The 14,436-nt window shown below is 40.2% G+C and overlaps 1 protein-coding gene across 1 annotated transcript in view; it reads right to left on the bottom strand.

Moving 5' to 3' along the window:
• Window positions 1-12,940, bottom strand: part of VCPIP1 (valosin containing protein interacting protein 1) — a gene marked incomplete at both ends in the record, with an annotated part of 29,463 nt that extends 16,523 nt beyond the window's left edge. Inside the window, one exon of the mRNA XM_080693864.1 lies at window positions 10,225-12,940. Within this exon, the coding sequence (XP_080549990.1) occupies window positions 10,225-12,940 (2,716 nt within the window). The remainder of the gene's footprint in view (window positions 1-10,224) is intronic.
• Between the last annotated feature and the right edge of the window lie 1,496 nt (window positions 12,941-14,436).

Raw genomic sequence — 14,436 nt, 5'->3', positions numbered from 1 at the left:
CTTCTTTAATACTGATTTGTACATAAAAACCACAGATCCTATCATATTGCTGGCTAACTTAGTTTACATGTTTCTTTCTCCTTCTAAACAAAACATTTTCAAATTCAGGGCACTGTCAGTAGCCCATCAGACTTTCTATTTCCAGGAGCTGCCACAGTACTGAACAAACAACAGTACTTTTACTATTGGTTAAATAATGTATATAATATTGCAAATAAGGTTTTTCCTTTTAGACATGCCTGAAAGCAACATAGAAAAAACACTTAATTGAACCAACATAATGAAACTGTTCTGTAGTGTTGTACCTATAAAATATAACTAACAGTATCATTTGTTTTCTCTTCAATAATCTAACAAACCAAAAATCATAACAAAAACAAAACGACAGCCGGGCGTGGTGGTGCATACTTGTAATCCCAGCGCTTGGGAGGCTGAGACAGGAGGATCGCATAGGTTCAAAGCCAACCTCAGCTACTGAGTGAGGCTCTCAGCAACTTAGTGAGATCCTGTTTCCAAATAAAGTATAAAATAGGTCTGGGAGTATAACCCGGAGGTAGAAAAGCCCCTGAATTCCACTCCCAGTACCACACCCTCACACAAAAAAAAGACAATGATTTTTCTACAATTTCACTAAAAAGCCAACTCTTAGAGAACAGGAGTAGTATATCAAAGTCTCTAGCAAATATTATGTTAAAGCATATTTTTCTGTTATAGTTCCCAATTAGTTTTATGTTAGAATTCAACTGTTTCTTCATAATACAACAGCAAAATACTTCTATTCAATGTACTGTGTGTATATAAAGAAAAACGTGTACACAACCACCATAAATAACCACTGTTCATACCTTGTCTTCTACCATTCCCTCATCATGACCACAGCCTTCAGTTCTAACTGAACAGTGGTTATGCATGGTATGTGGATGGAAAAATCAGCCATATACCATGATTAAATGGTATTAAGTGATTAAATAAATCATTTCATTTATTTAAATTTTCCTACTTGTTAAGTATTTTTAATGAGCAATTACTGAGAACCGAACCTAGAGCATTCTACCTCTGAGCTATACTCCCAGCCCTTTTTACTTAAAAACAGGGTCTGATGACAGGCGTGGTGGCATACACTTGTAATCCCAGCGCTTGGGAGGCTGAGACAGGATGATCACACAGGTTCAAAGCCAGCCTCAGCTACTAAGTGAGGCTCTCAGCAACTTAGTGAGACCCTGTTCCCTGTTTCCAAATAAAGTATAATAAAGGTCTGGGAGTATAGTCTGGAGGTAGAAAAGCCCCTGGGAGCCGGGCGTGGTGGTGCAGGCTTGTAATCCCAGCATTCAGGAGGCTGAGACCTGGAGGATCGCGGTTCATGGACAGCCTCAGCTACTTAGTGAGGCCCTCTGCAACTCAGTGAGACCTGGTTTCAAAATAAAGAATAAAAAATAGGGCAGCGGGTGTAGCTCGGAGGTCAAATGCCCCTGGGTTCCATCCCCAGACCTGCAAAAAAGAAAAGAAAAGAAAAGCCCCTGGGTTCTACCCCCAGTACCACAAAAAACAAAAAAAAAAAAACAGGGTCTGCTATATTGCTTAGGCTATCCTTGAACCTATGATCCTCCTGTCTCAACCTCCCAAGTACTGGGATTATAGGCATGTTTTTATTATTATTATTATTATTATTATTATTATATTATTATTATTATTATATTATTATTATATTATTATTATTATTGGGGGGGGTCTGGGAATTGAACCCAGGGATATTCTACCTCTCTAAGCTACACCTTTTTTTTTTTTTGGTGGTACTGGGGGTGGAACCCAGAGGCTTTCTACCTCTGAGCTATACTCCCAGACCTATTTCCTTTTAATATATTTTATTTGGAAACAGGGCCTCACTAAGTTGCTGAGAGCCTCACTAAGTAGCTGAGGCTGGCTTAGAGCCTGCGCGATCCTCCTGTCTCAGCCCCCCAAGCGCAGGGATTACAAGTGTGTGCCACCACGCCCAGCTCCCATTTTTTTCTTTATTTTGAAGCAGGGTCTGAGTTGCAGGGGGCCTCACTAAGTAGCTGAGGCTGTCCGCGAACCATGATCCTCCAGTCTCAGCCTCCCAAATGCTGGGATTACAAGAGTGCGCCACCACGCTTGGCTAAGTTTTTAATTTTTAAAAAATCTTTAAATGACCTAGGCAAATGCCTGAATCCCAGTATTTGGGAGGCTGAAACAGGAGGACTGCAGGTTCAAGGCCAGTCTTAGCAACTTAGTAAGACCCTGTTTAAAAAAAAAAAAAAAAGAAAAGAAAATAGGCTAGATCTGTGTCTCAGAGGTAACACTCCCCCCATCCCCATTCAATTCCCAGTACAAAAAAGAAAAGAAAAGAAAGGCTTCGGACCTGCAAATCTTTCTGTCTTAGCCTTCCAAGTACTGGAATTACTTGGAATTATGCCACTGCGCCCAGCATGAAATATATATATATATATATATATATATTTTTTTTTTTTTTTTTTTTTTTTTTTTTTTTGCAGTACCAGGGATTGAAACTAGGGGCATTTCTACCTCCAAGCTACATCCCCAGCCATATTTATTATTCTTTATTTTGAAAAAGGTCTAAGTTGCAGAGGGCCTCACTAAATAGCTGAGGCTGTCTGTCAACCTGTGATTCTCCTGTCTCAGCCTCCCAAGTATGGGAATTACAAGTGTGTGCCACCATGCCCAGCTATGAAACATATTTTTAAAGTCCCAAAAGAAACTAATTCTGAACTTAAGCATCTATGACCATAAAATAAACTTAACATATTTGAAATAAACAATTCTAATTGTATAAATAATTTGAAAAAGTTATAGTAGAAACACAAAACTGTTTATATTAGAGAGAATCACTTGCTGAAATAATTGTTGCCATCCCTCCACTTTTCCTATAGAACTTCCCATCTAAAATTTTATCTTCCCAATCAACAGCCAAAACTGTTTCTAAGAAAGGCCTAACTTTCTCATCTCACACCCAACCATACTGCTTTTAGTCACCATCACTCAGTAGGCTGATAGATAATAGAAACATGCACAGAAACTCAAGTGTGTACATGTGTATACATATATGTACGTATACACACACACACACATCTGAAAAGATATATCCCAAGCTATTGATGATTATTTTTTCTGGAGAATGCAAATGTTAAGAAATGCTAAAACTACCATATTTACTTTATGTATACTTGAATTCTTTGAATTTCCAAAAATATCTATAAATTGAAAAATACTAAGGAAAAGAAGAGGTAACACAGAAAGGAATATATTCAACATTTAACTTCATCTTCAAAACATGATTATATAAAGTCACCATTTACAATATATACTTTTGTGTGTGTGTGGTACTGTGGATTGAACCTAGGGGCATTTCACCTCTGAGCTACATCCCCAACCCTATTTTTATTCTTTATTTTGAAATAGGGTCTCACTGAGTTGCAAAGGGCCTCACTAAGTAGCTGAGGTTGTCCGCAAACCTGGATCCTCCTGTCTCAGCCTCCTAAATGCTGGGATTACAAGCGTGCACCACCACGCCCAGCTTACATTTATCTTAAAATACACTAGTAGCATTAGTTTTTATTCAATTTTATGACTGCTTCATTAGAAATATGTTACATATAAATCAACAGATAATATGTTACATATAAATAATATAAATCAATAGAAAGGCTATCAGATGGTATATAAAGAATAGTAATAGCTGGGCTAGTGACTCACCTCTGCAATCCCATTACTTGGGAGGTTGAGACAGGAAGATTTCAGTTCAAAGCCTGACTCAGCAACTTAGCGACCCTTCTAGCAACCCAGTGAGATCCTGTTTCAAAAAAAAAATAAAATAGGGATGGGGGTGTATCCCAGAGATAGAATGCCCCTGGGTTCAATCCCCAGCACCAAAAAAAAAAAAAAAAAAAAAAAAAAAATAGAACAATAAGTGCAGGTACTATTTATATCTGCAACTTGTTTACTCAACATTTGAAGAAAATAATAAAGACACAATAATAGCCAGGTGTGGTAGCCTAGAACTTGGTAGGCTGAAACAGAAGAAATCATGCAGATTCAAAGCCACCAGCCTCATCTACTTAGTGAGGATCTCAACCACACAGTGAGTCCCTGTTTCCAAATAAAATATATAAAAAAATAGATCTGGAAGTATAGCCCAGAGGTAGAAAGCCCCTGGGTTCCATCCCCAGTACCACAGAATACATACATACATACATACAGACAAACATACATAAATAAAGATGCAATAATAATCAAATTGTAGTAATAGTCAAATCCAGTTTCACCTAATATGCATCTGAGTTTCAAGTGTGATTCTGGAAAATCCTCAAGCATTTTTGAACATGTAGAGGTAATTATGAGGCTGGATTTGTAGCTAAGAGTACATCTGCTTAGAATGCACAAGGCCCTGGGGGTTTGATCTCCAGCATTGCCAAGGAAACAAAAAAAGGTCTTAAGACATTACAAACTCTTGTGCATTTTTTTTTTTGAAGGGAGGAACTGAATCGAGGACCTCATTAGCATGCACTTTACCACTGAGCTACACCCCCCAGACCCTATATTTTTAATATATATTAAAGTCAGGTATGGTGATACATACCTGTAATCCCAGTACTTGAGAGGCTGAGACAAGAGGATCACAGGTTTATAGTCAGCCTCAGCAACTTAGTGAGGCCCTCAGCAACTTAGTAAGACTCTGTTTCAAAACAAAAAATAGGGCTGGGGTTGTAGCTCAGAGGTAAAATGCCCCTGGATTCAATCCCCAGTACCATAATAAATAAATAATTAATGAAATAAAGTCATATTGTTCTTTCAGTAAGAGATAAATACATCAAAATCACACAAGTTTCTAGACTTCTGAAAGGTAATTTTTATAATGAATATCTCACAAGTAGCCTAACAGCATTTAAGTAGTTTCAAAATGACAAGTTCTGTTTTTCACCTAAAGCTGTCTTTACCTCTTAGAAAAACAAAAACTACAAAATTAATGGCAAAAGAAATTAGCCTAATTATTTTGGGTAGATAATGCAATAACACACACACCAAAAAAAAAAAAAAAACTGGTCTAAAAAAATTTAATAACATATTTTCAAAAGCCAGAGAGTTGGGAGTCATTCAAGCATTCAAGTATTATATAATGAAGAAAATCATCTATAAAACATAAGCTTGACAGGCATGGTCGTGCATGCCTGTAGTCCCAGTAAGTGGAAGGCTGAGAAAGGAGAATCAAATTTTTGAGGACAGCCTCAGAAATCTAACAACATTCTCAGTAACCTAGAGAGACCCTGTTTCAAAACAAAACAATTTTTAAAAGGACTGGGAGTATACCTTGGGTTCAATCCCCAGTACCACACACACAACCTTAAGCTCAATAAACTCCAGTAGTCTGAATAAAACATTAAAATATGTAAAATATTTTAGGTAGAACACTGTTATTCCATTTAATATTACCATGATATGATTCAGAGACTAGTTCCATGAATGGATTATACTGAGCAAAAGACTAATCCACTTATTGTTGTGTTGATATTAAAAAGAGACATAAATTCTATTCAATAAATATTCTACTTAAAGCAAAAAAAATGGGAGGCTGAGACAGGAGGATCCTGACCAGGCTTAGCAACTTAGTAAGACCCTGTTTAAAAATAAACAATTAAAAAAAATAAAACAGGGTGTAACTCAGATCCAGCCCCTGGATTCAATCCCCATTGCTACAACAACATCAAAAAAGCAAAAGAAAAGAAAAATACACATTTCTGGCTATTTTGCAGTCAGCCTATTTAACAGATATAATCTGTGTGTGTGTGTGTGTGTGTGTGTGTGTGTGTGTGTGTGTGTGTGTTACTTAAATCAGTTACCTAAATGCTGTCCTATTTTGGGGTTTGATAATTTTTATGTCTGTAGAAAAGAAGGCTGGCCATGCATTGATGAACACTATAAAAGTATGGGACTCCCCAGTGGAGACTCTGAACGTTGTTTATAGAGGGTAAGGCATATGTCTCATTGGTCTTTGTAATCTCCAGCATGGTTTCAAATTCATAGTATATATCCAGTTTGCTGAAATAGTCTGCATTCACTTATTCAGCAAGAATTTACTTGGTACTACCTACTAGGTACCAGACCGTATACTAAGTGATTACACATTCATTAGTGAATAAGAGGCTGTAGCCTCTGCCTTTGTGGACTTATCATGTGAGAGGCACGAACAAATAATTAACCCAACAAATAAGATCATTAAAACTGGTGCTGTAAAGGAAATTAAAAGGATATAAAAATAGAAGGGCTCACTTAAAATGTTCAGCAAAAATCTTTCAAAACCTTAGAGGGAGGGTGTGTATGTGTGTGTGTTAAAATGTTCAGCAAAAGTCTCTCAAACCCTTAGAGGGTGGGTGGGTGCTCATGCAAGACTGAGCTCAGGGAGGTACTCTACCTACAAACTACATCCTCAACCCTTTTTCTTGTTTTTGCTTTTTTTTCTTGCGGCACTGGGGATGGAACTCAGAGGTATTCTACCTCCAAGCTATACTCACAGCCCTATTTTTTATTCTTTATTTTGAAACAAGGTCTCACAGAGGGCCTCACTAAGTAGCTGAGGCTGTCAGTGAACCAGGACCCTCCTGTCTCAGCCTCCCAGATACTGGACTTACAAACGTGTGCCACCATACCCAGCTCCCAACCCCTTTTCTAGTTTCTTTCTTACTTTCTTTCTTTCTTTCTTTCTTTCTTTCTTTCTTTCTTTCTTTCTTTCTGTGTGTGTGTGTGTGTGTGTGTGTGTGTGTGTGTGTGGTACTGGGGAGATTTGACCCAGGGGCATTCTATCTCCGAGGTACAGCCCCAGTCCTATTTTCCATTCTTTATTTTGAAATAGGGTTTCACTGAGCTGCAGAGGGCCTAAGTAGCTGAGGCCATTCACGAACCTGTGATCCTCCTGTGTCAGCCTCCCAAATGCTAGGATTACAAGTGAGCACCACCACACCTGGCTCTATTTTTTATTTTAAAACAGGGTCTCACTAATTTGCTGACCTGTAATCCTCTGGTGTCAGTTTGTAATCCCAAATACTAGAATTACAAGTATATACCACCATGCCCAATGTAGAGTAAATTTAAGCCTAAACCTAAAAGGGAAGGTGCTCACTATTTGAGAAACATAAAGCTTGGCATCTATTTTCTAAATTAATGTAGCATCCCAGTTCCACAAAGTAATTTCTGCATTATGAAATTTGCAATTTTCTAATGAGGCAGCACCATTTTAATATCCTCTCTAAACATCAGTAATTCCCCAGCATTTTTTACATATAGCTATGTGAATATATATATAACTATCCCCAAATTGGTATTTTTAGAAACATCTCACTTTTTATTAAGATTATCTCCTACGATATTAAAAATATCTTCCTAATAAGACCCTGTTTCAAAATAAAAATAAAGAGCCAGGCGTGGTGGCACACACTTGTAACCCTAGTATTTGAGAGGCTGAGACAGAAGTATCGCAGTTCGTGGACAGCCTCTGCTACTTAGGCCCTCTGCAACTTAGTGAAACTCTGTCATACCCAGTATCACTCACACACACAAAAAAGGAAAAAGAAAAATGAAGAATAAAAAATAGAGCTATGGGTGTAGCTTGGAGGTAGAATGTCCCTGAGTTCCATTCTCAAAATGGAAAAGAAAAAAAAAAAAAAAGAAAAAGAAAAAGAAAAAAGAATGAAAGGAAGGAAGGGCAGGGGTATAGTTCAGAGGCAAAATGCCCTAGTACCCCCCACTCTCCGTGCCAAAACATAGGGAGAAGAAAAGAAAAAAAAAGAATTATCTTCTACATAACTGAAATAGTTTATAAGGGAACTAGAGGGAGAAAACTAATTTTTAGAGGACCAGAGTCTCTCAAATGCTAATACTATAAAATTAGCAAAACACACCTTTACATTCAAAGTTTGTGTTGGCAGTAGAAGATATAATGAAATTATAAAATAAATGTTTGATAAATATGGAATCAGGTAAAGAGATTAAGATCTTTCAGAGAGGCCACGGTCAGCACTGATCAAATATTCCTGCCCCTCAGCAAAGATTAGCTTTCTAGTTACCAGAATTATCATGAACCCCAGATGATGTATCTTTTCCTTTGTACAGCAGTGCATAAACATTGCCAAATTCTGCTTTTCAGACTCTTTTTCAATGTTCAGTGCTGACCATCCATTCCATTTCTGCAGATACAGCCTCTCTTTAGATATGTTAATGTCACCTATTGAATTCAACCAAAAAACATTTCAAAGTGTCTACAACCTTCTAGGCTTATTAAGTACTAAATATATATGTAGAAAAGATGTGAACCATATTCAAGACTTCATTATCTATTGAGAAAGGCTTTCTCTTTCCTATATTTTACCTGGAAGATTGCCAGTCATTTTTAATGTCTTCTGCACATATCTTAATTTTATTCATTCTTTAAGGATGCTATTTAATTTTCCAAGTTCTAGAACTACTCTCTCATTGCCCTCACAAATCAACTACAGGGGCATTTTGTATAGAGGGAAAAACTGAAGTACTGGGGAATTAAAAAGCTTGCATAAAATTAATAACTTAATAAGTAGTGGAGCCAAGATTCAAATTCTAGGTCTTTATGACTCCAAAGATCATACAATCTTTCCTCTATTTCTTGCAGTTTCTAAGAAACCAAAAACTCTTAACAGAGAGAAATATATAAACTGCTTGAACAGTTCTTGACGTACCCTCCAATTCAATTACTATGTCTGCCAAACTAAAATCAACAATATCAAGTTATAAATCTGTTTAGTTTTTAGTTCTACCATTAACCATTAGGCCCCCAAATTTTATAAGCCAGGAATAAATAATCTTCATTATGATAGGGCAAGGCCCAATTCACTACTATTCTGATAGTCTTAGAAAAAAGACCAACTTTCTAGATGAAAGTTTGAATCTCATAAAATTAGGCCTAATATCTAACATATTTAAATTTTACTTCATACATTAAGGCTTAATAAAACATTAATAATGATTTTAAAACAAAAATTAAGAAAATAAAAATAATGTAAAAAGTGCACCATTGGACTGTATCCCAAATCATCTAAATGCTTAAATTATATATTTGGCTAGGCATGGTGGCACACATCTGTAATTCCTATACTTGAGAAGCTGAGACAGGAGCATCACAGGTATGAGGCCATCCTCAGCAATTCGGCAAGACCTTTTTTTGTGTGTGGTACTAGGGGTGGAACTCAGGGGCTTTCTACCTCCAGGCTATACTCCCAGACCTATTTTCTATTTTATTTGGAAACAGGGTCTCTCTAAATTGCTGAGAGCCTCACTAATTAGCTGAGGCTGGCTTCGAACCTGTGTGATCCTCCTATCTCAGCCTCCCATGTGTGGGAATAACAAGCGTGCACCACCACACCCGGTTGCAAGACCCTTTTTCAAAATAAAAAAAAATAAAAGTGCTGGGTGTACCTCAAAGGCAGAAAGCCCATGGGATCAACCCCCAGTAGCAAAAATAAAAATGATCAAAAATAAAATCACTATCCTTTATGTTAATCAAAAAGAAATGTACCAATAAAAGTATTAAAAAACACTTCTTACCCTAACATCTGTTTCTTATGTTTCTCATGAGCTGTTAGAGTTCATCACAATAGATAGCAAAGATTCACCGAGAACTGAAATTACCTAAACATAAATCCTAGCATACACAAAAGAAAAATGTGATGAATTAGGAAAGAACGAACAGGAAATGGAGGAGAGAGACTATCAGGTGGGAGCACAAGAGAATATAAACAACCAGAAACTGCAATTCATCAAGCAGGAAGTCCTGAAATCACATGACAGGCAGGAAAATGAAATTTAAAAATAAATGAAAAAAAGACCAAGATGGAAAGGCCAAACACAGCTTTGGGGGGCGGGGGGATAAAAAGGCTTAAAATCAATAATTACAAATCTATTATTTAAGAAAAAATAACTTTAAAAATAAGATATATTTAAATAAGCTGGTGACAGTTGAGGAACTACTTTCACTTTGTAGTTATATTTTCCTAATATTCACTCAGTAATCACATTAACATTTACTATTAAGAAACTAAATCATTTTCTTCTAATATATAGTCAAGTATTTATAATGGCCCCAGCCTTTTTTCCTCTAAAGACAACAGAAAAACTTAAGTGCATTATATTCACAATTAAAATATACCATCTGAGCTAAATTGATCTTACCCATTAATGTTGCTAAAAGACACAAGGAGTACATCTCTTTATCAGCTTGCTCCTGAAGTTCTTTAGATGCCAGTTTACTAGTAACAGCAATCTCTTCTTGTTTCACAGTGTGGGCTGAGTGTGCTGCAGCAGACTGACCACCTTCTGCTTTGCTTTTTAGAATCTCTATCGTAATTCTGTCACCATGCTGTAAAGGAACTGGCTCCTTTTCCATACCGGCCTGTGGTGGTATTAACTCTTTAGGAGGAAAGCCATATCGAATACACTGTAAATATGGAGGAATGTTAAATTCTCTGGCTATACTTTCCTGAAGTTCATTAAAGGTTGTTGAAGACTTAAGTGTGACCATGGACTGTCGTCCATCATTAGTTGTTATTCGGATCTTCTTCTCCTTAGACGTTGTAGGTGAATAGGGAGCTTTGGTAGGGGTGGCAGGTGCAGAAGATGGACCATCACGAATGGTACTAGGAGAAACAGTTCTGGGCTGCCCTCTTTGTTCTTGTTTTAACTTCTCTGTTTTCCGTTTCTGCATTGCAGAAGCCTGTTCAGTAATATTCTGTTGAATAGTTCTTTCAGTTTTACTCATATTTAACTCTTCCTTGTGCAAAGTTTTTGTTTTCTGTCCAGTAAGAATAATTTTAGTTGGGAGCTGAGACTCTGATTCTTGTCCTTGCGTATCTCCAACTCTTTGGGCATGAGCACCATCTATATTTACAGGAGTATAATCATCAGGATTCTTTTTGGCAGTTTGATGCAATATAGTATGGACAACTTTCTGAACTAATATTTCACTCCCAAATTCACCTGGAAAGTGCTTGGTAACAAGTTTCATTGCAACATCATAAACATTACTATTCAAAGATGGATCACTTTCATACTGGAACCAATATACTGTTTCTCTGACCACTCTTCCTCCCCATTCCAAAGTGATAGGGAAAGCTTCTGGTAGATTGTCATACTCTTTACCATCCCAAAAGTGTTTGAATCCACAACCACATTTGCCACCAGAGGACCTAGAATTAGTTCTATCTCCATCCAAATACACAATAGATCCATCTCCTCTGACCCTTCGCACAGATGTGCCATGGCACCAATTGCAAGCCGTTAGGTTACTTAATCCGTAGTCTGGTACCAGAACATCTTTCACTGAATCGTATGAGCAAACCACACTGTTCAAAGGAAAGCTATAATTTTTGTCAGGCCTCAGCTGTCCATGAGTACTTTTTGCCAAGTTATACAGTTTCCCTCCTGGAGCCAACCACTCTGGAGGAACATGAAGTTCAGAAAGGGCACCACAGAGCAAACATTTGTGAAGGCGATTATCCATTACTGCTTTCTTAGCAGCTGCTGTAACTTCTTCAGGCTGAACTCCTATCACTCCAGTTCTTCTATAGAAATACTGATGGACATCAGCAACCAAACTAGGATGAATACCATGTTTGTCCATAAAGACTTCTTCCATAGCAGCAACAAGCCTAAGTAAGTATTTATCTTGCAAACTTCTGTCTCCTCCAATAACACAACCACCATCCTCCTCTAGTTTGATGTACTTTTTAATAAGGTCCTGAGGCACACCCCATGCTTTAGGAAGCAAATTCATAGGCAGTTTGGGCAAAGCAGCCCCTTTTATGCCCACCAAGGGGATATAATGGTTTCTTCCAGAGCTACTCCATGCAATACAGATCGGTTTGTTCAAATGACCATCTTTTCCAGTGCACTTCTCTGCAGGTATGAGCCCAGGCAGAAAGGTGGCTGAATAATCACCAGAGCTTCTCATGCCACTGAGGGAATCTAACAGAATTATGGGACGATGCAACACATTAGCAAGGCCAAATATGTGGATATTCCTCAGGCCTAAAGGAACACCCTCAGGTGGCACAAACAGAGGGTCACACTCATTGATAATGTCCTCCCACTCTGCGGCATCAATAAAGTCATGGAACAGGGCTTGATACTGGGCCAAATGTTGCTGAAAGTGCTGCTTTAAATTCTCTCTCAGGGCATGCCAGAAGAGCTCTCGGCCTACTAGAGCCCGAGACACAGCATGCACCAGGCAATGTCCATCCCCGTCCACATGCACTGGAATGAGGCATTCCTGACTTTTATTGGCCCGCTTGATATCTTCCAGTGTGTCATGCAAATATAGGAGGCTGCCAGAGCGGTCCTTGCCGTAGCCCACCGTGTTAACATGCTCCGGTTCTATGAGGAAGGCGCGGTCACCGAGTAAAGCACAATCAAACAATTCGCCCTGGTTCATGTCCCGGAGAAGCTTGGCCCGGCCTGTCTGTTTGTCCATTCCATAGCGAGCTAAGATGGGTGACAACAATTTGCAGTGGTAGTTGGAAAGGCCCATCACCTTTACCAGTTCCGTGTTCTTTCTCGGTGCCCCCGTCACCCCAAGCAGCGCGTTCCGCAGCAGGTTGTGCAGCACCACGTCCGGGTCGGTCACCTCCTCCACCCCCAGCAGCTGTTGCTGCTCGTGCCGCTGTCCGCACTCGGTACACTCGATGCTGGCAGTACCCGAGGCCGGGAAGAACAGGCGCGCGTGGCACTTTGGATCCGGGCAGTTCCCGGAAAGGATTCTCCGGTCTCTCCGCTTCGAGAGGCCCCCCGGAGCAGCTGCCGCCGCCGCCGCCAGAGACGACGGAGTCTGCGGAGCCTCAGGGGGAGGAGGCGGCGGCGGCAGCGGAGGCGGCGGCGGAGGCGGCTGAGACATCGCTCTCGGCTCTCGGCTCTCGCTCCGCGTCCCAAGCGACCCTCAAAGGCTCATAGCCCAGACCCCCACCGGCCCGACTCGCTCTAGTTCAGGCCCAAGGCGAAACACTTTCCTTTCCTACCAGCTCCTCCTCCTCCTCCGAGGCGAAAGCGGAAGCGCCGGACGCTGTTTCTCTTCTTACTTCTCACAGCCGTAGCCGTTGCCCCGAACGTAACGGCCACCACCCCACCCCGCACTCACACTCACTCGCTCTCTCCCGCAGGCACACAGACATACACGCCCTCGCTGCGAATGCGCAGGCGCGGCGGCCGCTCGGCCCTCTGGGAATCGGAGTCTTCCGGCCACCCTCGCCCGTCGAGTTCTTGAGTCTTCAGTCCAGAAAGAACTAAGAGGACCGTGATGCCACGCGGCCCAGCGCCCGCGGGAGAGAAGGAAGCGGAAGGCGCGGGCAAGGGGGGGCCGAAAGGAAGGTGGAGCCTCGCGTGGCCTGCCGGGAGTTGTAGTTTTATCCGGATCTCCTTTGCCGCCTGCCCCACTCTAGGGTCCAGGCGGAAGAGTCTGGGAGACCACATTTCCTAGGGTGCCCGGCGCTGCGTTGAACCGCACTTCCCCCTCGGCGGAGGGGAGGCTGCGGGAAAGCTGGGTCAAAACAGTTAAAGGGAGTGGATGTTGGAACGGAGGTTCTGAAGTCCACAACTAATAGAAGTGGAGGGGAGTGAAAAGGCTCTCAGTGAAGAAGGTACGATAAATAAATGCCCAGGGTTATGGCGGGCCGGGTGGTTTAACGTAGTGGTCCAGTCCATGCTGGAGGTCACAAAGGGAGTGGGGGAAGTAGTGGGTTGATTCTCGGAGTGTCTCTTTAAGATCTTTTTTTTTTTGCGCCGCCAGGTTCCTACCGCGGATCCAGGCCTCCGAGGCTCTGAGCCCCTTTCCTGCCCTTTTCTCTGAAATGGAAGCCGCCGAGGTGCCATTTGGTTTCTCGTTGCTCGTACACCTTTACAGTTTACAGTATATACACTTTGGATGTGTATGTGTATATTTTGTACATATACAAAATCTTTTAACTGTACATATAATTTGTTCCTTAAAGCCCTCCCATCGAGAATCTATAAGACGATCATAAAGAGTACTAGCACTAAGTTGCATCTAATGATTGTTTAGAGTTTTCTAAAAAGAGAAATTATGTACTTGGAGGAGAAATCTTTCAAGTAGTACTTTCTCGCCAATTTTCTCATGCCAATTTTCTCCAGCCCATACAAAAATGTTACCTCCATAACGTAGCCCCATTACAAGATAGGTAATGTTACCTCCCTTGAAAGGGGATATTTTCCAATAAAGTTTTCCCCAAAGAATTAATTCTTTCAAGAAGAGTTGTTTATTTTTATTCTGACAGTAGTTTGCTTGTGACGACATAGGTTGATCTTGGAACTGGTTCTTAATTGGATGCTAATAATTTGATAAATTGGATATGCTCTTTAGGTGAAAGGTTTCTTTTT

This window comes from Muscardinus avellanarius, assembly GCF_963383645.1.
Source record: "Muscardinus avellanarius genome assembly, chromosome: 4".
In the NCBI taxonomy this organism is placed as follows: Eukaryota; Metazoa; Chordata; class Mammalia; order Rodentia; family Gliridae; genus Muscardinus; species Muscardinus avellanarius.
This window is presented reverse-complemented; position numbering and strand designations above follow the sequence as displayed.